This window comes from Orbicella faveolata, unplaced genomic scaffold (assembly GCF_042242905.1).
Source record: "Orbicella faveolata isolate gen_17 unplaced genomic scaffold, um_ofav_v1 contig_12, whole genome shotgun sequence".
NCBI lineage: Eukaryota > Metazoa > Cnidaria > Anthozoa > Scleractinia > Merulinidae > Orbicella > Orbicella faveolata.
This window is the reverse complement of record NW_028301539.1, coordinates 19679296-19702910: the sequence shown is the minus strand read 5'-3', so window position 1 is coordinate 19702910 and position 23615 is coordinate 19679296. Positions and strand designations below refer to the sequence as shown.

Sequence of the window (23615 nt, the reverse complement as noted above, 5' to 3'; positions counted from 1 at the left end):
AAGATTCATACGAACCTGCAGAGGGAGGCAGAAGCTATCGGGTCCCCTTATGAAGACTGAGATTGATGATGTGAAACGAAGATGGATTCTACTCATACAGCACCAAGATCAACTAAAGCCTCATTTTGAGCAGACTCAGAAGGTACTTAGCCTGCAAACCAATACTAGTGGCATGCTTGAATGCCACGGAATAATTCAAGGGAAATACCCGATCTACCTGCCAACAAGAGCGGTTTTCACCCAGAAGTTGGTGCTGAAAGTACACTGCAAAACTCCTCACAGAGTTGTCGGTTTAACCATGGCAGCAGTATGAGAGCAGTACTGGGTCCCTAAATTACGAAATCTGGCCAAATCAGTGCAAAGTGAATTTTAGGGCTGGAAGAGGTTCACTACTACACCAGTTACCACCCCAGCACCAGGACAACTCCTGGAAGATCGCACTACTGTTGGAGCGGCATTCGAAGTTGTTGGCATAGATTTCACGGGACCCATCAGATACAAGCAGTACACGAAGAGTGAGAGCAAGTGCCACTTAACTATCTTCACCTGTAGCCTGTCTAGAGCTGTACATCTAGAATTACTACCAAACGTGGAGACCAACCAGTTCACCTGTCTGAAGCGCTTTATAGTCCACCGAGGCAGACTGTGAGTGCTCTATTCTGACAATGGTGGTACCTTTGTTAAAACCAACAAGTGGCTTACCCAGTTATGCAAGGATGAACACCTTCAAGATCAACTTGATGAGTATGAAATCAACTGGAAGTTCAGCTTGAGCCGTGCCCCATGATGGGGTGGCCAGTTCAAATGGTTGATCGGGGTGGTACAGGCAGCTATGTACAAGGTCGTAGGGGAGGAGTACTAACCTGGGAGGAACTTAGTGAGGTGCTCCTCGATGTGGAGACACAGATTAATCGGCAGCCCTTGAATTATGCGGAGGACGATGTGGAAATACCTGTCCTTACCCCCTCAAGTTTATTGTTCCAGCGGACCAGCCAGATACCTGAACAAGAAACATGGCAAATCCAAGATCCAGATCTCAGAAAATGTGTGAAGTACTTAAAGAACTGCAAAGACAACCTTTGGAAATGATGGCAAAAAGAGTATTTGGTTGCCCTGAGGGAGTGTCACAACTTGACACACAAGGTATCTAAGTTCCAACCACAAGTCGGAGATGTGGTCATTATAAAAACTGATGACAAGAACTGCGGCACCTGGCCGCTAGCCACAGTGAGTGTGACCTACGCCGGGAAAGATGGTATCATCCGTGCCGTGGAACTGAAGACCACGCGTGGTAGACTGGAACGACCAGTTCAGCACTTATACCCCCTTGAGATAACTTGCGACAAGACCACAGTTGCCGTCTCACTTAGACAAGCACGTTCTTACAGCTGGACCCTAGTGCAGCCGCGGTCAGACCACGATGAGACACTGCAGTCACGGCTAGAGCCAGAATTCAGGAACTTAATGAATTTAACCAAGATGCATAGACATCGTTGATATAATTTCCTTTCTATTTTCCTTTTTTTGTTCTTTGCTAGATTAGAACTTGACAAGATCTTCATTAAGCTATTCCATGTGTTTATCTCCTCTGGAGACAAACAGGGGGAGTGTGTCAGTAAACTTTGTACTGCTAAGAGTTAAGTGACAACTACTGAGTGAACGATGAAAATAATTAGCCGCTGTTATCGGTTACAGCAAAAGTTTTCCATTAGTTCATTAAGTGACTTCTGCAGGTATGTCCAGAAATAAGTTTAGTGATAAAGCGAGACAATTATGTATCACTCGTCGTTTATCTTTCAATTAATACTTGTGTAGTCTAACCCGATGCAGTGTTTTTAAAAAGGAGCATTGACAAAAAACGAGTGTAAGGTTGTTGTGATAACTAGGGGATTGTGATCGTGAATATAACTTTCAAAGGGTAAACTATCTGTGACTTCGTTGGAGAATACTGTTTGTCTGTACCATATACTCCACCCTCAAACCAGCTGCCTGTATACTCTGTGCCACCAAACCAGCCCATTCAATGAGTTCTCCAAAACCAGCTTCCTGTTCAGACTACTCCACATACTAACCAGATGTCCGTACCATCTACTCCACCCTCGAACCAGCTGCCCATGCATTCTGTACTGGCTAACCAGCCCATTCAATCAGTTCTGCAAAACCAGCTTCCCGTTCAGTCTACTCCAGTACATCCCAACCAGCTGTCAGCACAATCGACTCTGCCTCTCAACCAGCAGCCCTGACAATCTGCTACTCCCCCAAACCAGTTGCTATCTCCTACCCCACCATCAAGACGGTCATCAATGCCATTACTGAATGACAAGGGATAATCATCATCATCATCTTCAACTTCAACCATCCCCATCCAAAACGTGCCTGACAGACACAGCGGAAACTTTTTGCACTGCTCTTAATGTGGCAGATGACTTCCTATTATTAGACTACTATCTGCACTTTTCTTCCAGTAGGCATGACACAATCCGCAAAGAGGCTGTGGCAGATCAAGTTGACGATGCTTCCCCTCAAGCTATAGTGGCACTGAAACAAGAGAACAACAAGTTGACAAAAGAAAATGAAGACCTGCGTGTTGTTATCCTGGTAAGTTCCCAAATAGCAATTATTGTGATCTATATCTGCAGTGTAAATTAAGCCAGACATTATGGGACAAATATCTGAACAAACATTTATTTCCTGAAGACCCAAGACAATTATTTTCCCAATAGTTTTCATAATTATTTGACAGTTGCAACAGTGAAGGAGTTGTAACTCAGTTAGATAAATGATTAATTTGTCCAGTAACAACATATATACAGTATTGTGCAAAAGTAACTGTAGCGTCTCGTGTTACACTTCCGTTACATCCGGTGACATCATGACTATTGCGCATCGAAGCGTAAAGCAGCGTGCCTCGTGGTTAATGTCGGCAGTGTTCTAGCCCTTTTGATAACACTCGCTCTTCACTGTTCTGTTCACGTTGTTTGCCCCTGAATCGGAATAGAGGTATGTAATGATATTATAATCAAGTTATCGTCGCAATGTAGGCTACGTTTATCATTTGCATGCTATCAAGCAGCTTGTAGTTCCACGAATAATCAATTCCTTTTGTTATGAGATTTCAGCAATAGTGATTCATTGTCTATTCAGATCGGATATAGTTTGCAATGTAGTACAGTTATTGTATTTACTTTTCAGTTTTTACGTATTGGACCAATAAAGATTGTAATTAAACTTGGTTCGATGTCCAATTCAGTCAGAAAACCTATCGCCGTTACAGTAACACAACCAAATTTCAACGAATTTCTTGGCTTTTTGAAGAAATTTTGCTTCAAACAAAATTTACACGACTTTTCCACCAACCTTTCAAGGCACCTACTGTTTTATTCCTTCAGAACTTTTGAACGATAATTCGCTGTGGACACTAACGAGTCATGAAATTCTAAGGGAAAGTTCGCTCTTTTCGATTGTTAACCGCAAACTTTTGAAAGAAAGAAAGTTTACTCTGGTTGTTAACCATTTTGATACAAACTGAGTGAAATACAGCTACAGTTCGATTTGTTGTTGTGTAAAGAGACGCAGTGAACATCTGAAATTAGGTTCATCAACTCAATCAACTATTATATCGATCTTACCTGTTGAATGTTTGATTGTTAATGCATCCTAACAGCTAAAAGCATCAGAGTTTCTGTAAAAACTTGCTGTTTCAACCACGTAAGAACTCCAGGTAAGTAAAACTTGCACAAAGTGCCATTTTGTGAAGGTAAACCCCTTCATGTAACAGAACATGACATTTCCCATTGGGATTCCAGTCTCTGCATGAGTGAGCATGATCTGCATCGTTTGCAGCCATGTCAACTTTATGAAGGATGCTCCTGTTAAATAGATTACTCTCAACAAACAAAAACAGAAAGGTAATGTTTTCATTGTTTTTACTCCAAGAAAGGGCTTGTGTGCGATAGGTAACCAGTTTCATCTGCAAAAAGTAACACACTTGATCTAGCTTCCTGAACATGCGCCACAGGAAAACCACTTTTGATTACTTTCTAGTAGTATAGCATAAGTGTGAGTTCAGTTAAGAATTATCAACCAATTGCTAATTAAGACTGCTGAATACATTTGAACTACTGGTGAAATAACTGGCTAAACTATCGTCAATGCAGATTTTCCGTAGGACTTGACAAGAATGTTGGTTCCTCAATAATCCCGCACAATTCCCTGCACAATCAAAGGTTTAATTCTTCCGCACAATGTGCCTCCAAATTCACACGTTATTTTTTTCCCCTGCACCCTACTTGAAAGCCAACTAACTTGGAGGTAAGATATTTAATTCAAGTTACCAGAAGTGTTATCTTAACAACATTGGAGATCGACATATTTTGCACGGTGTTTTTAATGAGCTACAAGTCCAAAAACATTTTCATATTTAGCTCGTTTTATTGCAATTTGATTTGTTTTACTGCAATGTTCTAAATAATAACAGCAGTAGCCACATACCGTCATTGACTGCGTATTTTTTGCCAGCGTTTTCGTAGATTGAACTCAAACTGCAATCGGCTCAGTTAATTGTTATCTCACGAGAATGATTCGAGCGTGAACCTTGCTTACTTGGCTGGCTTTCAAGGAATATAATTCATGGACCGACCCTTCCTGAAAACGATTGACATCTTTGTATGTGAGATGAACACATAAGGCACGATTCTTGCCAAAACTTTCTTCGCAAAACACTGCATTCTGTCATGAAGAGCGAGCAATGTCGTGTTTCTCGTCCCCAGTTTCAATGGTCTACGCATGGAACGCCTAGGACCATGACCCCCCTTTTAGCGACCAAAACGCTAGCATTTTAAGACTCGGGCTTTCCTACGGAAGCCCAAGTAATACAGAATTTACCTGTGTATAAGTCGACCTTTCAAGACCTAAAAATCAGTCTGAAATTTTGCCCTCAACTTGTACATGGGTCAAAACTTGAGATCCAAGCATTAGTTAAATAATTAGCATAATAATTGTCTTTCAATGTTAACAAACATGTAATAAATGGCAGCACAGTTTACAATGTATGTTCGCTTAGCGATCTGTTAATCTATATCAGAGCTCCAAGTTGAACTGCATCAACATTTATCTGCTAAATGTTAACCTGAATGTTGTAGATACTCAATGGCTCAATTTTGTCATAAAGAACCGATATTTTTCCTGTAAATAAAGCTGTAAAGCCTCTCGAAGAAAACATCTTTCGCGCATCAAACTTCTCTGCTTAGTAACCTGGCAGGATATGGTCTTGAGCACACGAGGACTTCTGTTTGTTATGCGTGCATGTTCTGACAATCAAGTATGGTTGGTAAGTGGTTTTTTTTCTTGTTACATGAGTGAACCAATTAAACTGCTGTCGGTAAGTTAGATGTTTGGATTCTTACAAATGTTGCTAGTGTTGGAAAGATCTTTTGTTTTTGGTTATGCATGTGGACCAATTAAAGTACTGTTGGTAAGTTCTTTTGTGTTGTTAGCTTTTGGTAACTAAACAAAGACCAATCAAAATGCTTCTTATCGATAGAAACAAACTCACTTGTTAGCGTGTTCATCATTTCTAACAAGGTCTTGACCGCGTTGCATCAACTGTTTACGAAAATGTCTTCCAAGCAAACAAAGTACATCACAAAGTCTAAGTTGCAAGTTGTGAAGTTTGCTCAGAAATTGAACAACTGCGCAGCAAACCGAGAGTTTGGTGTCAATGGAAAGTTGGTTCATGACTGGTGAAAGCAAGCCGAGAAACTTGAGTGTATGCCCAAGAACAAGTGCAGCAACCGAGGGAAAACAGTGCCAATGGCCAGAACTGGAAGACAAGCTCATCAACTGGATTGAAGATCAGCGGCAGTTTGGATACACTGTGACCTGCAACATGATCCAAATCAAGGCACTTGCAATGATTGACGAACTGAGCATCACTGGCTTACAGGCATCCAACAACTGGTGCATGCGATTTTTACGTCGCAACAACCTAGCTCTTTGCCAGAAGACAAAGATTGCTCAGAAGCTGCTGGGAGACCTAGAGGAGATGATTTTAAACTTTCATTGCTTCGTGCTGAACTGCAGAAGGAAAGCCAACTATGAACTTGTGAGCATAGGCAATATGGACAAGACTCCTGTCTGGTTCGATATGCCTTCGGCCAGAACAGTCAGCACATGAGGAGAGAAAACCATCTCCATCAATACAACTGGCCATGAGAAGTCCTGCTTCACAGTCGTCCTTTCCTGCCTGGCCGATGGTACAAAGTGGAAGCCCACGATCATTTTCAAGCAAAAGACCAAGCCTAAAGAAACGTTTCCGCCAGGTGTAGTTGTACATCATCCCTAGGGCTGGATGGATGCAGACGGCATGAAGCTGTGGATTCAGAAAGTCTGGAGTTTGTGACCTGGCGGTTTGCTGAGAAGAAGCCTACTTGTCTGAGACGCATTTAGGGCACCAGTGATGATGAGGAAGACTTCGACGGCTTTTAGCAAGCAGGGACTGTGCTTGCTTACAAAACGGTTCCTTTAGGAGCCACCAAATAAAACAAAAGTCAATGACCAACTGTAAAATTGTTTTAATTGTTTTTTTTAATGTTTTGCATGCAGGCGAATGCAAAATTTTCAAGTAATTGAAAGCCCAGGTAAGCAAGCCACCTGTAGCTTTAGTTTTATTTCAGTTACCAGTACTTGACCGATTTCGAGGATTGGCTACCAAGTTCCCCAACTTTGTTTATCGACTCGTTTTGGAAGAGTCTTGAGCTTCTTTGGTGTTTTGCCTGTCTTGTAAAGCCACTTCTTATCTCTTCACACTTAAAAAGGATCGTTTGAAATCATCATGTTTGATTTTGTGAGCATTTCATAAAAATTATCGTCAAAAAGCCCGCATACACACATGTTGCTAAACTGGATAAAACACTTTTTTACGTGCCATAATAAGCTTACTAAAACTTAATGTTGAAAGTTCCTGTGATTTGTTCACATATCCATAGTAGCTGAAAGAAAATTCTAAGAAATACAAAATAAGTTTTCCAGAAATTCTTACCTGGAAATTAGGAAAACCTAGTTTTTTGCCTCAAAAATTGGGGGCGACTTATACACAGGATCAACTAATACATGGGTAAATACGGTAAGCGTTTTGTCCAGCTTGTGAAAACGTTTGCATCGTTCGTTTGGTTCCTTTCGTTTCCATCGTTTGGATTGTTTGCAATGTTTCTATTGTATGTTTTGTTTTTATCGTACGTTTCTATCATTGATTTGATTTCTATTTTGAGTATCGTTTAGAACCTGGGTTTTGAACTATCTTTGGCATTGTTGTTCTTGCGTCTGTTACTTGGTGACTTGCCACTGGCACATGAATCTTGACTTCAGCTTCAATTGATGCACAGTTCAGGCACAGGCAGGCACAGTTTAGGCACAACGAATGCAAATTTTACATAACAATTTATGAATCTACCAACGTGAAGATCATTTAAAATGTTCATCAACATTGTTCAAGGATGGGTTTAGAGTTATTTCACTGAAAGCATTAGCAAGCCTGCTTTCCCAATGCATTGAAAAAATGTGCAAAATGTTTGAAGTAAATTGCTTGTAAACGGTACTTAGAAGACTGTTGGAGTATCATTTTTGTTCCTAAGCTGGACCAGAACCACGCTGCTCTTCCTAAATTTATTGTGTGACCAGCCAGTGCTATGAGAGGTTTCAACTCAGAGAACTTTGGATCAGCTGAAAGTTTTATGGCTTTCAGCGGCAGCATTAAGTTACTCATGTCATGTCAATTTCTGTTACATTAAGGCATGTTTAACATGGCAACTTGTTTTAAACTACAAACGAAACTTCCTGTGCCTTCATGAAAACCCTAGACGGATCTCAGACGAAACGATTGTGTTGACTCTTTTTGTTGACTTTTGATAAGATACAATTACAGTCTGGCCAATCAGAATCATTGGTTCCCACAGCTAGTAAAATTTCAGGTTGAATGAAGCAGAAAGGTTTACCATTGATTTATCCATTTTTTTTTATTTAACAGCTTTATCAGTTGATATATCTTAATTTTTGTGGCATTATTTATAGGAAATCAAGCAATCAATCTTAACTTCAGCGGAAGATAAGCTCTTTCAGTTTTGACGTGTATTTTCTCATCTAAACAAAACAACCGGTTAGAAGTTTTTTTCAACATTTCAAAACATTACAAAATTGGTTGCAAGAAACAGATGATCATTTTGTTTACAAAGCCAGTTTTTTGCATGAAGGGTCCCTGGAAATCCCTCATGATGTCAACCGATCACGTAGGTCTTTGAAGAAATAAACTTGAGGTGCGCAATTAAACGTTTGAAACGAAAGGAACGATAGAAGGAAAGCGAACGATAGAAACGATAGAAATGGAACATTTGATGTGATTTAACACCAGGAAACCAAACAAATGTTAAACATGTTGTAAACATTGCAAACTCTGCACCGTTTGGGATTGAAAATGTAATGCCGCTTACAAGAATTTCAGTGAGTCGTGTAAATTTTTCTCCTTGTTACTCACTAACCTGGCAAAAAAGAGGAGATTCAAACAACAACACCACAAGCTGATATAACAGAGAATCTATGACTACGATTGTTTTCATTCACATTCAGTCCATAACAAAAAATATTTGAGTAAAAGTTGGACATTTGTCAATGATTAGTGACTGTACACCAACACCATGCGCATGGCCATATACTTCATATTTAATAAACATATCTGACATATGAAAAAGTTTGCATGCATTACAGGGCCTAATATTAAGTGTGACTGATATTATGGATCAATCACTGTCAGTCATGGCCAGTTTTGCACGACATACCACGAGCCTTTGGCAGAAGAGGCTTCTTGTCATTACTGTAACACATAACTGTTACTGGTTCCGACGTTTAACCAAACGGTGCAACTAAAATAGATGGGGTACATTCAGCATAGCACAATATTTTCTTGAATCAGGATAGCCATACAAATGTTTGTTCAGCTGCCATTGTATTTCCCTCTGGAAGTTCCTCTTTCAGTGTGGCTGGGCTGTACTTTTCCTGGCACATTTTGTCCTTGTGGTTGCGAATATGCAGACTATTAATAATCTTTTTTATTGACAGCCACGCTTTGTCCCAAGGAGATGGCCATGGCAGAGAATTCCTCGCTGCTTTCAAGCCATCTAAATGGCACATGTTGTCGTAGGTCAAAAACACTTTGCCCCAGTTGAGTGGATTTATCCCCTTCAAAATGGTAAACAGCCATGACAGAATGATGATAAACACCTGAGATGGGCTTTCTGACCTATTGTATCATAGATTAATTAATTATTTATAGGTGAGTTCAGAGATTTTACAATATTTATGGACATATGATACATGTACATGTATTAATAGGGTTACCATTAGGCTGACTATAGAACATTTCTTATAAGTGGCCTACTGTACATGTATATTCTTAAATGGTTTCATCAGTTGAATAATTGAACTTCTGACCGAATATTCCAAAACAAGCATCTGGAATAAAATAAAATTCCGATCTTCACCATCTCGAGTCAGTTTCTCTGGCACTTTCCTGTTAAAAAGAAAGAAGTAATTCAGGATAATTCGATTTATGTCGCATTATAGGAGGAAAAGCAAATATGCGTAAGCAAGTTTGAACAGAGACAGGATCGTAAGATTGAGAATTCACCTGGTTAGGTCGACAAATAGTTCATCAGCAGTTTAATGGTGACTGGTTGTGTCTTTTTGTGCTCTGAAATTCTTGCTATTCTTCTGCTGTTTTGCTGCTACAAAACAGCAAACACGAGACTCCCAGCAAAAGTAAGTAAGGCATTTCCAAGTCGTCCTACATTTAATGTGGCTGAACTGCAAAATGATATCAATACGGCCATGATTATGCCAATGCTTACCAGCCGCCATCTTGGATCTACACGTGGTCTAAGAGTAAAGCACTTCCTTTCTTCAAGAGTCAATTATTACACAAACACAATTACCAGTTTCCAGATTGCCCGACTCTTAATTTCTGAGGATATTTGTCCAAATCCAGGGCCTAATCCAATAACAAATTGCTCAATCTGTACATGAACCATAGGTCGAAACCACTGAGCAATAAGCTGTGACTTGTGCACTTTGTGGTGCCACATCAACTGTGGAAATGTGAATCCCGCCAATATAAATGGATGAAACTGGCCGATGATATTTATTGGACTTGTCCTCGCTGCCTTTTATCTGCGTTACCTTTTGCTGTTAGTAATATTGAGCTTGTCAACAACCTCTCCATAGTGAACTCCACACAGACCACTGAAACCATGGGCCAACTACTTCACTCTGCAAACACCTGCTCTCCAAAGCCTGCCTATGGATCAGGAAAGTTTCGATGCTTACTTGCTAATGCTAGATCACTAAGAAACAAATTGCTGGATTTTCAAGCTGCAGTTTATGGTGCAGACTTTGATATCATCGCCGTAACTGAAACATGGTTAAATTTGTGTATCTTAGACCATGAAATCCTTCCCTCAGGATACCAGTTGCACAGGAAAGATCGCCAGGATCGTCGAGGTAGAGGAATTCTGTTTGCATCACGAAGTGATCACGTGGTAATCAGAAGAAACGATCTGGAGACTGACTGTGAGCTAATGTGGAATGAACTACAAACTGCCTCTGGTCTTAAGATTTTGTTTGGTACCTTTTACCGTCCCCCAAATACTGGTAAAGACTACCTACTTCTCCTTCAAGAATCCTGCTCCCGTATAAACTACTTCAATTTCAACAAGATTTGCCTTGTTGGAGATTTCAATCTACCCAACTTTGACTGGATAAATCAGATTCCTCTCTCTTCTGATCAACTATACCTAAAGACCTATGAAATCACGAATGACCTATTCCTCACTCAAGTAAACACATTTGCTACCCGTGATAAAAACATTCTGGACCTGGTTCTAACTTCCATGCCTAACTTAGTTACTGATCTGTCCATGAGTGAAGGGTTTCTTACATTCTGACCACCTCAGCATATCCTTCAATATCTCTACCAAACCAACATGTACCAGAGCTATGGCAAAAGAAATCCTAAATTTCAAAAAAGCAGATATGGATGAACTAAAGAAAACCCTGTTCTACATACTGTGGCATGTTGCTATGTTAGATGATGACATAAACATGAATGTAATCAAGTGGGAGGACCTTTTCTGGGCAGCAGTAAATGAATTTGTTCTTTGCAAAAGGGTCAGGGACAAGCAGACACCCCCCTGGATTGACCCTGAAGTAAAGGCACTGTGCAGAAAGAAGGACAAGGCCAGTTGAACAGCTTTGACAACCAAAAACCAAGACCATATAGACAATTTTAAATATCTGAGAAGAAATGTAAAGAAACTGATCCACAAAAAATACACTGACTACCTTCACAACCTCGCTGATTCAGTGGAAAAAGAACCAAAAAAGTTTTGGAGCTTTTATAGCATTAAAACAAAATCCAGAAAACTCCCACTGGCTATCAAGAGAAACAAAGATGACATAAACCCAGTCACTGCATCTTAAAGAAGAGCAAATCTCTTTAATGATTACTTCCACTCAGTTTACAGACACACCAGTGCTGAGCCCCCACCACCAGGATCCCATCCTGTTGTACCTATTCACAAACTTTCAAGTGTGGCTGTATCTGCTTCTGAAGTAAAATCCATCCTCAACAATCTGGATGCATCATAAAGCCCCCGACCAGATGGATTAACTGCAAGGCTACTTAAGAGCATAAATCCGAAAATTTCGAGAATCGGCCGACAGAAGCAAAATGACGAATTTTTTCTTATTTGACCAAAAGAACCCTTTTGGTGAACTATTTTCAGAGATGATATCAAAAGGTTCGATTTCCTTTTCCTTTCTTCAAAATTTGCAAAAGTTGAAAATTCGGCCACAGGGTCTTCAGCGGCAGGCCTGAGGCTTGAAATTTGGCACATGTTTGACATGCTCATATGGATGTACCAAACATTGTCTTAACATGTCCTTTACACAGCGTGTGGGGCATCTCTTAAACTTTACTGGGGACTAAATTTTGTTTAAAAATGTTTCCTTTTACAAAATAGTTGAACTTCGGAAGCTGAACCATTTACGGACCTAAAGTCATAAGGCCAATATTAGCAAACTTTGAACTTGTCAAATGCTCTCTGTTATATTACAGTCAAGTAAAAAAAATATAACCAAATCAAAGCAGGTTCTTTATTCTACTCGCCGGGAAAAAACTACAAGTGGCCCGTAAAAACTGTTCCGTTGAAAGAATTTTCTGTGAGGTCACTTTAACGCATATCTCCCTTAATGAATTAATTGTTAATTTTTGCGCAATTGTTATTCTTTCCGACCTTTATTTATTTTGTACATTTCCACTAAATCTTTCAAGGTAAAGAATTGAAATAACTTCAAGATAAGTTCAAACACGTTTTTACAACTCAGCTTATCAATGGGCCAATCTGTTTGTTTTTTCAATAGCACTAGTCCTTTATCAGGAGTCATGCAAACTATTTCACACAGTAGGGAGCTTGACTCTGGCTTTGATGGATCCTTTTTGACATGGATCTTATGCAATATAACTAATACTTTTGCTACAACGAGTACAGATAGCCAATCAAGCAATGGAAATACAAAATCCGTGAACTGTGAAAGGGATTTTTTTAAACACAGACAACGATCATAATTTAATCGAACAAGGAACGTCGCGTTTAACTTTACAGTATCACTACCATTAGTAAACACTTGCCTACCTTGTTGTAGTATTTTTAAAGGGCAAAATTTCCATTTACCAAAAAGTTTGACATAGTATATTCCAGAATTGGTGTATATTAGTAAGATGTTATTTATGTTTCTTATTTTATGATTAAATATTTCACTGAGCTTCGGAAATTAAAATAGTAGACATTATTAAGTTAAACAAAAATCCTTGAAAACGTTAATTAAGAGATTCATTCTTAGCTTTGGAATTCTCAATACGTTATTCATCACATTGCTACTTTTTTCATGAAGTTTACCTTGATAAAGATACTACTTTTAGGCCAGTGAAAATACATATTCCCCAATCACACCCCTAAATTGTGTTGCGTGATAATGTAATCAGCAATAACTTGCCTGAGATACGGATCGACTTAACTAGCTACTGAACGTGAGTGGTTCAGGTAAAAGTTATTTGCATCAAACACTTCACTTCACAGCGAGCGCTTTCTGACCAGCTATTTATATTCTATCATGGCATGCGCATGTGGCTATTCATCGCTAGTGGGTGGAGAGTGCGGTTCGAGTAAAGAGAGACCCGCGGATATAAAATGCGTTACCATACAAGAGGGTACAAAGGAATTGTATAAACATCTTGCATTTCACAAAATCAGCGATGATTCCACTGTTGACTCCGAGTGGAAGCTGCTTCTTGCAAGGGCAGGTAACGTGCAATGGTCAATTTACTGTAATCCTAAGATGCCATTTTAACCTGTTTTTTCCAATGTAGCATCACTTTTTTCTGACGAAGGTTGGGCCTTCATCATGGGAATGTTTCGAGGCAAAGTTCGATATCGGGCACGGAACAGGGAGAAAAGAAGTCCCGAGTTCGTCGCCAGGGAAATGAGACACGCCAAAGATGCTGGCGGGGAAAAACTGTTTTCAAGCTCTGAATTTCTTTCCGCCTAGCAGATTTCCTCGTAATTTTCCCGCCTTTCTGCAAAAGAGCGCTCTCAACTAGTTTCCGAAATAGATCTTCGTGCAGTAGAGGAAGAATATAACTTCGCCTCAGCAAGGGAAGCAGTCCTTTCTACCCTAGATTTGCTGCATCCAATAACATATGACCAGTTTAATATTTACAGGTTAGTTCGGCATAGAAAGCTTAGTAAGCTGAAAGTTGGCATACTGTAAATGATTGTTGATGCTTTAAATCTGGAATCACTAGTACCACTTGTCAGGAGAAAAGCTCCTAACCTCACTACTCTTGAGGAAGCTGTAAAAAATGATCATGCACTGGTGGTGTTTAATATTACTGATATCATTAACTCTTTTAAAATGTTAAGAGGACTGTTCTTTGAGATGCCAATTTTAATGTTTTTTCAACCCTCCCTTTAACCTGCAGACCGCCGCTTTGCGCTGTAGTTGTTTTTCATGAGCATAGGGCGTCGGTACTGAGAAAATAGCGTGCTGTGTTACAAGGCACTCTTGCTTTGGTTGACCTCAAAAATCTGCCAGGAGAAAAGACGAAGGAAAGAAGATAGGTAGTGATGGTTTACTGCCTCTCAATTCCAAATTTTTCTTTTATTGGTCTCCTGTCGTTGATGAGTATACATGCGTGACTACTGTCACGCAACAACCCTGAAATGGCAAAACTGTTTGACGGTTCACAATGCAGGTTGACCTTTTTGCATAATGCAGAACTTTACTTAGCAAGCTAAACTGTCATCAAGTGAGAATTTTTGCTCGTGTAGGTTTTAGATTTACAATAGGCCCATCAATTTCAGTGGAAAAGTAGCAGTACGAACAGAAGTGTTAAACACTAAAATCAAATCAGAGGTGAATGCGTCAAGTTTAAAAGTACGCCAGTCAAACAAAGTAGTAAATATTTATCTTGTTTAAGTTTGGTTGCCACATAAACGTTACTGCATGACTGTAAATAAAGGAGATTTATTTACCCCACCGGGGAATAAATGGTTTTATGCATCTGGTTAATGCCAGTCTCCCAGCAAAGGGTTGGGGGGACATCTGGGTCCTTGGGAAACCTATATTTAAGCAGACGAGGCCAGGCTACTGTCCTCTTTTCCCAAACACTCATGCTTTACACACAGTTCGTAATTTTTTGCAAGTAGAGCAGGATTTGTGCAGGATTTGTCTGCTTGACTTCTGGAAAAGAGAGCCCCTAATTCGGAGAGCAGACACCAAAACAAGTTAAGTATAAACATTGTTCTTTACTGAGACGAACTCTTGTCCGTGCAGTAAAACTTGCGGTGTGACTCGATGGCTCACATGCCATGTGCTTTGTTAGTGGGCCATTCCTACGTGTGAAGAATGACCGAATTCATTGAACGTAACCAAGAAGAGGGTTGCTATTTGCACACATTCGGTCTAGAAAGTACGTGTACCGTCAAAACGATTGGAATCGGGGAAAGAACAGTGGACAAACTGATAAAGCATGACTTACAAGACATTCGTGTCACCGCCCCCAATGTTGTGATTTTTGACATTGGCTCAAACGATTTATGCGACGAGCAATCGGACCCTAACACGGTCGCGTTGTCAATTATCGCGCTTGTGGAGATTCTGATAAAGGATGTGAAACTTTGATGTTTAATTTTGTGCCAAGTTTTACCCCGGAAAAAACAACCATTTACAGAATACAATGAAAGGGTTTGGCAATTAAATGGTTTACTAAAGGAAGCTGTCAAAAGCATTCATGCGACGAAGTTCTGGATTCACCGTGGCTTATGTAATCCGTCGCAAAACATTTTTACCCGGGATGGGATTCATTTGAAAGCTGCAGGTCAGCAGGCACTGTATAGAAGTTACCGAGGATCGATTGTATTTGCCCTGAACTGAAAGAGAGATGGGCATGAACTTATAGCTCAGTTATTAGGGCTCGTATTTCACAGCAGATCTCAGCTATCTGGAATGTTTTTTCGCTGCTGTTTTTCAATCTTTGTTAATTCGGGGCAAACCAAGCTAGATTAGGGGTATGCGTTTAAGATACTCTTGCCTTCCGTTCTAAATGAAATGTAATTAATAATTTTGAGATTATTATGGCCATGGCCTTGGTACTGTGCGTGTGTACAAGATTATGTCTCGTATCGTTAATGTCATAGTTAGTTAGGGTAAAGTGTACCCCCCTCCCATATTTTTATCTCCCGTGGTACTGTGTACCATGAGACTGTGTCCCAGAATATCTCCCGTGGTACTGTGTAGTGTGAGACTGTGTCTCAGAATATCTCCCATGGTACTGTGTACCGTGAGACTGTGTCTCAGAATATCTCCCGTGGTACGGTGTACAGTGAGACTGTCTCAGTATGATATTGTTTATGCTGGGGTACTGTGTTACCCCCGCCCCCTCCCCGTTATCTCCCGGGGTACAGGGTACCATGAGACTGTGTCTCAGAGTGTTATCATTTATGCTGGGGTCCCGGGTTACCTCCTTTATCTCCCTTGGTACTGTGTATCATGAGACAGTGTCTTAGAATATTATTGTTATGTTCCTCAATTTCAATAGTGCATGGGGGATTAAGTGGGTGCTATGTTCCCAATTAAATGGGTGTACCTGACACCCCCTTTTGCAGGTACAAGGGTGCAGTTTCTGGCATGATAAATTTTCGGCAGGGGCTGCTTGCTTCAAGCCAATTATGCAATTACAGGGCCGCTGAGAGAATGAAAACTCAAGGGAGACTCTGGAAAGTCTAATACACATACATGGTAATATCACCAGGGTCTGAACATGCCTTGGGATGACTAGATATTGGAACATGATGGTACTATATAAAATTTTTTAACATCTGTTAACAGTATGCCTCCAAAAAGGAAAGCTTCTAGCTATGCAACCAGAGTGGCCAGCAGGAGACGTGTGGCAGAAAATAATCCTCACCCGAGCCATTTAACTGTTCACCCAGCTGCTGGAGAGGTTCAACAACAGAGAAGGGGTACGAATCAACCCCCAGCACAAGAAGGGCAAAGTGTAAACACTGGCTGGTTAGAAAACCTGGGAAAAAACATCGCAGCTGCCGTGCAAGAGTTTGCAGGATGCCGGAATCAAGGTGACAAACCCCCAAGCACCAAGCCAGCCAGAAATAGAGTTTGTCCCGGACGCACTGCAAGCAAGCAACACTGACAGCCCTCAACAAGATGGAGTCACAAGGACCCAAATGCCAGTGGAAGAAGTGATACAACAAGTGACGTCCAACCTGGTGGAGGGACCCTGGACGCAGACTCCCATACGTAAGAACTCGTTCGTATCTGTGGCTGTACCGTTGACACACAGAGTGTCAGAAAAAATTAAAAAGCAGATTTGGGGGAATGAGTATGTAGATTTTGCTGTTATCTTTAACAATAGCTCTAACAGTGAAGACCACTACACTTTCAAGGTACAAAATGGACAGGGAGGGGGACAACCTACCCTTTCCTTGGTGCCGAGTGTTAAAAAGCAGCCAGTCCACACCATTGGACAATGGACTACTGCCTTCCAGGCATTTGTAGCGGTGTATTGTTACCGTTTCCCTTCCGAAACGGCCCAATTGATGAAATATGGTGCCACAGTCAGAGACCTGGCTCAGCGGGGTGCGCATTGGAAATTTTATGACGAAAATTTTCGCATGTTACACCAAGGTGAACTTATTCCATGGGACCAAATCCATAGTGAGCTGTGGCTAAGGGCCAGTGTCCCCAAAGTCAAACAGCCTCTCCCGGTCAAGTCAACAACGAAACAAAGTGGATCGTTTTTTCAAAGGGGGTTTTGCTGGACTTTCCTCAGGGGGGCAACTGCACAGGGCGTGAATTCAAACACCAGTGCCCTAAATGCGGCCTTAATCACCCCCTTTCCTGCTGCCAGCAAAACCAGAAACGGGCGGGACAGCGGCCAATTTCAAAACCAGGGTTGCCAGGCAACAGCTCCACCCACTCCGCTACCCACACCAGTCAAGGTTAACAGACTAGCCTTTTATCTTCCCGGTTATGGCGACCAATTGCGAAAACATTTGATTGATGGTTTTACTTGTGGATTTAGATTACATTTTCAGGGCCCCATTAAGGCTTCAGGTGCTCAAAATTTGATTTCTGCAATACAACACCCAGAAGTGGTGGACAGCAAGTTAACTAAGGAAAGGCAAAGTGGCCGTATACAAGGGCCCTTTAGTTATCCACCTTTCAGTAATTTACGAGTATCACCTCTGGGGGTAATACCAAAAAAAGGCCCCCGGAGAATTTAGAATGATCCATCATTTATCCTTTCCTTATGGTGATTCAATTAACACATTCATTCCATCAGAATTTTCAACGGTTAAATATGCGACAGTAGATGATGCCATCAACTTCATAAAATTTTTAGGACGGGGCTGCGTGTTAGCCAAGACTGATGTGCGCAGTGCGTTTAGAATAATACCAGTACACCCTTCTGACTACTCCTTATAAGGTTTACATTGGAGGGGGCAATGGTATTATGATCGTTGTCTCCCCATGGGCTGTTCTAGCTCATGTGAAACTTTTGAAGGTTTAAGCACAGCAATGGAGTGGATAGCTTGCAATAAGCTCGATATTCCACACATTTTGCACATCTTAGACGATTTCCTTATAATTGGAGAGTCCACCTCAGATTGCCAGGCTAAACTTCAAAGGTTTTTACATCTTTGTGAAGATGTAGGAGTTCCCATGGCTTCAGAAAAAACAGAGGGTCCTTCCCCAGTACTCACATTTGCGGGCATTGAATTGGATTGCCTTCAGTATGAAGCCAGGCTTCCTCAAGAAAAGGTAGACAAATGCATTGAAGGTATAAAAAACGCTCAGGCTCGCAATAAGATCACCCTTCGGGATCTGCAATCCCTGATTGGCTTGTTGAATTTCGCATGTTCAGTGATTGTTCCTGGTAGAGTATTTCTACGTCGAATGATCAACTTGACAATTGGGAAAAATAACCCCCATCATTACATTCGGCTTACAAAAGAGATACAGCAGGATTTGCACATATGGGAAATATTTTTCCAATCCTTTAATGGCAGATCTTTTTTCTTAGAGGAAGCTTGGGCAACTTCATGTCAGCTACGATTTTATACTGATGCAGCCAAATCTCAAGGTTATGGCATAGTCTTTGGGTGCCACTGGGCATATGGGGAATGGCCAAACAATTGGAAAGCCAACCGTGAGATTTCTTTTTTCGAGTTTTTCCCAATAGTTGTCGGTTTAAGCATGTGGTGTCACACTCTAAGGAACAAGAGGGTTTTATTTATGACAGACAATGAAAGTGTTGTTCATGTTATTAATAAGCAGACATCAAGGGACACATACTTGCTATCCTTGATTAGAAAGATGGTGTTGATATGTTTGCGGAATAACATCTTATTCAGGCCAAAACACATACCAGGCATTAAGAACGGCCTAGCTGATAGTTTGTCTCGGTTGCAGGTCAGCAAATTCAAGAGCATGTCTCAAGGGATGGATCGGGTCCCAACCCCCCTACCCAGACATCTGAGGCCGGAGATTTGGGAGATACCCTAAGACGCTTGCTTGAAGCTAGCCTCAATAACGCTTCGTTGTATACGTATAGACAGCCTTGGGAAATTTTACTTCAGTTTAAAAGAGAGAGATTACCAGCAACAACTCCTATTTTTCCTCTTTCAAGTGACACATTGGCACTTTTTCTAGCTTATTTGGCAGAGAAAAAATATGCCGGGTCAACGGTAATGACCTATGTGTTGGCTGCGAGTTATCCTCATTGGTTAGCAGGTTGGCCAGATCCCACAAAAAATGAAATGGTGAAACTAGCTCTGCGTGGATATAGCAAGCTATATCCTTCACAAGACACTAGGCTCCCAATTACATTGCCAATATTGGAACGCATTATAACAGCATGTAATCAATTCTCTTCGGTGTGTTACCAACGAAAACTGTTACAGGCAATGTTCTCCCTTGCATTTTGCAGGAGAAATTACTGGGGGCCCTGGTCAACATACAAAAAACGTAATAATGTTCGACCAGTTGTTTTTTCTACGAGATGACCTCAATAGCATTGTGGCAGCTAAATTAGTCTTGAAACATTATAAGCACAGTGATCCAACGCAAGCAGTAGAGTTGCTCATTTACAGAGATCAACCCATTTGTCCAGTGTCTCAGATGCTAGATTATGTTTCAGTGAGGGGAAATGCCCCAGGGCCACTGTTTTGCTGGGCTGATGGTTCACCTATTTCTAGGTCGTATTTTACTAGGTCTCTAAAAGAAGTTTTACAATATTGTAACCTTGATGAAGATAGATATAAAACACAGTTTTTGCATTGGCGCAGCCTAATGGGCTGCAGCAAAGGGAATGTCTGACTCTCAGATAAGAGTATTTGGTAGATGGAATTCCAATGCATTTCTTAAATACATTCGTATGCCAACCCTAGGGACGGAATCGTGACTTTGCAAGCATAGCCTTTCTATTATGCCCAATGGCCTCGCATCATAGAGTAACCGTTTGACATACATGTCCGCGTTCACAGGTTAACGCCTTCAGTACGATCAAGTTTGCAGTGTTCTTTCTAGTGTACTGATTTTGACCCTTTGAGCAGGGGCCAAGGGTTCAATCTAAAAGTTTATGAATCTGCCTCTTTAGTAAGGGGACTAGTCCTAAATCTGTTGACCATTTGTGCATGGGCCAAAGGTCAAGAGATGGTGGATTTCAGAAGGTGTTAAGTTACTTAGAAGGGGACCTTTTGAGCAGGGGCCAAAAGTTTTCAGCAATAAGTAATGTTAGAGGTCAGAGTTTTAACCTTTGAGCAGGGGCCAAGGTTAGAGCTCACCAAATTATGTACCATAATCTATATAGCTATTACTGTTTTGCTGAGACTGAATTGTGTTGTTACGTTAATAATAAACATTTTACCCAGTATTGGGAATAGATATTGTTAGCAGTTGAACTTTGAACATTGGACACTTAATGGTATGAACAATGGACACTTAATTAAGAGTGCTGAACTTTTAACATATGGTGGAGGCCCAAGTGGTCACTGTTTTGTGAAGTAGAATTGGACGAATGCCAATGATACATGTAATTACGTGAGACAGTGCAGTGGCTTCGGGTGGGGGTGCCCTGCATCGCATATGCGTCCAGGGCTTTGGCGGGTACTCCCCCACCTTTGCTGGGAATGATTTTGATTGTTTAATGTTTCTCAGAGTAAAAGTTTATTGTTATAAAAATAAACGGCCACCTCGGTGGCCAAAAAATGGCAAATGATGTTTTTGTCAGTTCTTCCCAGGAAACCATGCGCAGCCTCTGCATTGTATGGTAAAGGAGTTACAAATAGATGCAATAACATAGAGCATAAAGTTATTTTCAGAAGGCGAAACGTAAGCGAGACATCAGTAAACATCTACACAAACCGAGTGTTTACATTCCAGTAGAGGTCCATGCACCGTTAAAGTAATTCCCTTTTGCCTACAGTTTAATAAGGGAAAACTGGAAACGACACAAGTACATCCCATAGGCAAATTCTGCTGAGGTGTGAGTAGATTAGATCACACTAGCTGATTATATGATCAACATGATTGGGAATATGATCAAGGAGAAACAATTTGTAAAGTAAACAACACTGAGCGAAACAGTAACTGTTGTTTCCCATAAAATGATTAATAGTAAGCCTTTAAAGGCAGAATATAGATGGAAATCTGACTAACTTACCCTCAGAAACCTTTCAGTTTCTTCCCAGATTTAATTTTATTTTAATTCCGTTAATCATACCGACTGAGAGATTTATTTCAGTGAGTGAACTCTAATACGATGCACTACAGCAGCCTTACAGAAAAATTCTCTGAATGGACACTGTTTTTACGGGCCACCACTGTTATTTTCTAGACGGAAAGAAGAAAACCCTTAAGTCATACTGCATAAAATCCATGAAAACAAGGATCAATCTAGCCATAGTTACGCTTTTTTTTTCAATCAGCTGGTCACGTTCCCTACCGCGTGAAACAGTTTGTGACTCACGTGTGACTACCAGTGCTTTGAAAAAACATTTAACAAATTGGTCTATTGATAAGCTGAGTTGTAAAAACTTGTTTGAGCTTCTTATACTGGAATTATTTCAATTCTTTTCCTTGAAAGATTTAGTGGAAATGTACAAAATAAAAAAAGGTCGGAAACAATAACAATTGCGCAAAAATTAACAATTGAATAATTAAGGGAGATATGCGTCAAAGTGACCTCACGGAAAATTCTTTCAACAGAACAGTTGTTACGGGCCACTTGTAATTTTTTCCAGGCGAGTAGAATAAAGAACCTGCTTTGATTTGGTTATATTTTTTTACTTGACTGTAATATAACAGACAGCATTTGACAAGTTCAAAGTTTGCTAATAACGGCCTTATCACTTTGTCCATAAATGGTTCAGCTTCCGAAGTTTAACTATTTTGTAAAAGGAAACATTTTTAAACAAAATTTAGTCCCCAGTAAAGTTTAAGAGATGCCCCACACACTGTGTAAAGGACATGTTAAGACAATGTTTGGTACGTCCATACGAGCATGTCAAACATGTGCCAAATTTCAAGCCTCATGCCTGCCGCTGAAGGCCCTGTGGCCGAATTTTCAACTTTTGCAAATTTTGAAGAAAGGAAAAGGAAATCGAACCTTTTGATATCATTTCTGAAAATAGTTCACCAAAAGGGTTCTTTTGGTCAAATAAGAAAAAATTCGTCATGTCGCTTCTGTCGGCCGATTCTTGATATTTGCGGATTTATGCTCTTAACAAGGTTGCACCTGAAATAAGTGACTCAGTTACATCAATTTTCAACAAGTCATTAACAAGTGGTGTTTTCCCAGAGAAATGGAAGGACTCAAATCTTACCCCTGTTTTCAAGTCTGGTCAAAAAGATGTAATTACCAATTATAGAGGTATCTCACTCCTGTCCATCATGTCAAAAGTACTTGAAAGATGTGTCCATACCCGCATATATAATCATGTTGTGGATCTTCTACACCCCAATTAACATGCTTTCAGAAAACAAAAATCTTGTGTCACCCAACTAGTTCAATATGTACATTCATTAGCAAAAACACTTGATTCAGGTGGTCAAACAGATGTTATATACCTAGACATGGCAAAAGCTTTTGATCGGGTCCCACATGAGAAACTTGTGTATAAACTCGAAATGTTTGGCTTATGAAATCCCTTATTAGCTTGGATCAAGGACTACCTCACAAATAGATGCCATAGAGTCATCATTGAAGGCACTGCATCTGACTGGAAACCTGTCACTTCAGGTGTTTTTCAGGGATCCATCATTGGCTCCATTCTGTTTCTCTTGTTTGTAAATGACATTATGGAAAACCTCTCTGTTGGCACAAGTTCTCCTCTATGCAGATGATGCAAAATGTGCCAGAGTGATAAATGACTTCAATGACTGTTATACCCTCCAAAACGATCTGACAGCTATATATGACTGAAGTAAACTGTGGGAAATGAATTTTAATCTACAGAAATATAAACAACTCTGCATAACAAGAAAGAAAAATCTATTCACAATATCTATCATCTTGGCATGGAAAGTTTACTTATATGACTGACAAGGAGAAGGATTTGGGCATAATACTACATAATAAAATGGCCTGGCATGATCACATCATTACAAAAGTAAGCTCTGCAAATAAGATCCTGCGGCTAATTAAACGTACATGTGGAAATCGGACAGAGACTGCTGTGATACGCAAGCTTTACATCCATCTTCTGAGATCTCATCTTGAATATGCCTGCGAGATCTGGTCCCCTCACCAAGCCTTTTTACAGGATATGATTGAAAGCGCTCAGAGACGAGCCACGCGACTCATGATCAAAGGAAAATCGTACATGGAACGTTTAAAATCTCTCCATTTTCTTACCCTTATGTCTAGAAGGACTCTACTTGACTTGATCTTTTTTACAAGTGAAGAAGCTAGTCATAAAAGGGGATAAGTG

The 23615-nt window shown here is 40.4% G+C and overlaps 1 protein-coding gene and 2 pseudogenes across 1 annotated transcript; all 3 read left to right on the top strand.

Annotated features, from left to right (window-relative positions):
* Positions 1-760: 760 nt before the first annotated feature.
* Positions 761-1724, top strand: LOC149117033 (uncharacterized; annotated as a pseudogene).
* Positions 1725-10256: 8532 nt separating this feature from the next.
* Positions 10257-11695, top strand: LOC110063553 (uncharacterized; annotated as a pseudogene).
* A 4592-nt stretch (positions 11696-16287) lies between these two features.
* Positions 16288-18470, top strand: LOC110063552 (uncharacterized). Its single transcript, XM_020770553.2, has one exon. The coding sequence runs from the start codon at positions 16848-16850 to the stop codon at positions 17904-17906; it is 1059 nt and encodes a 352-aa protein (XP_020626212.1). The 5' UTR covers positions 16288-16847; the 3' UTR covers positions 17907-18470.
* The last annotated feature ends 5145 nt before the right edge of the window (positions 18471-23615 follow it).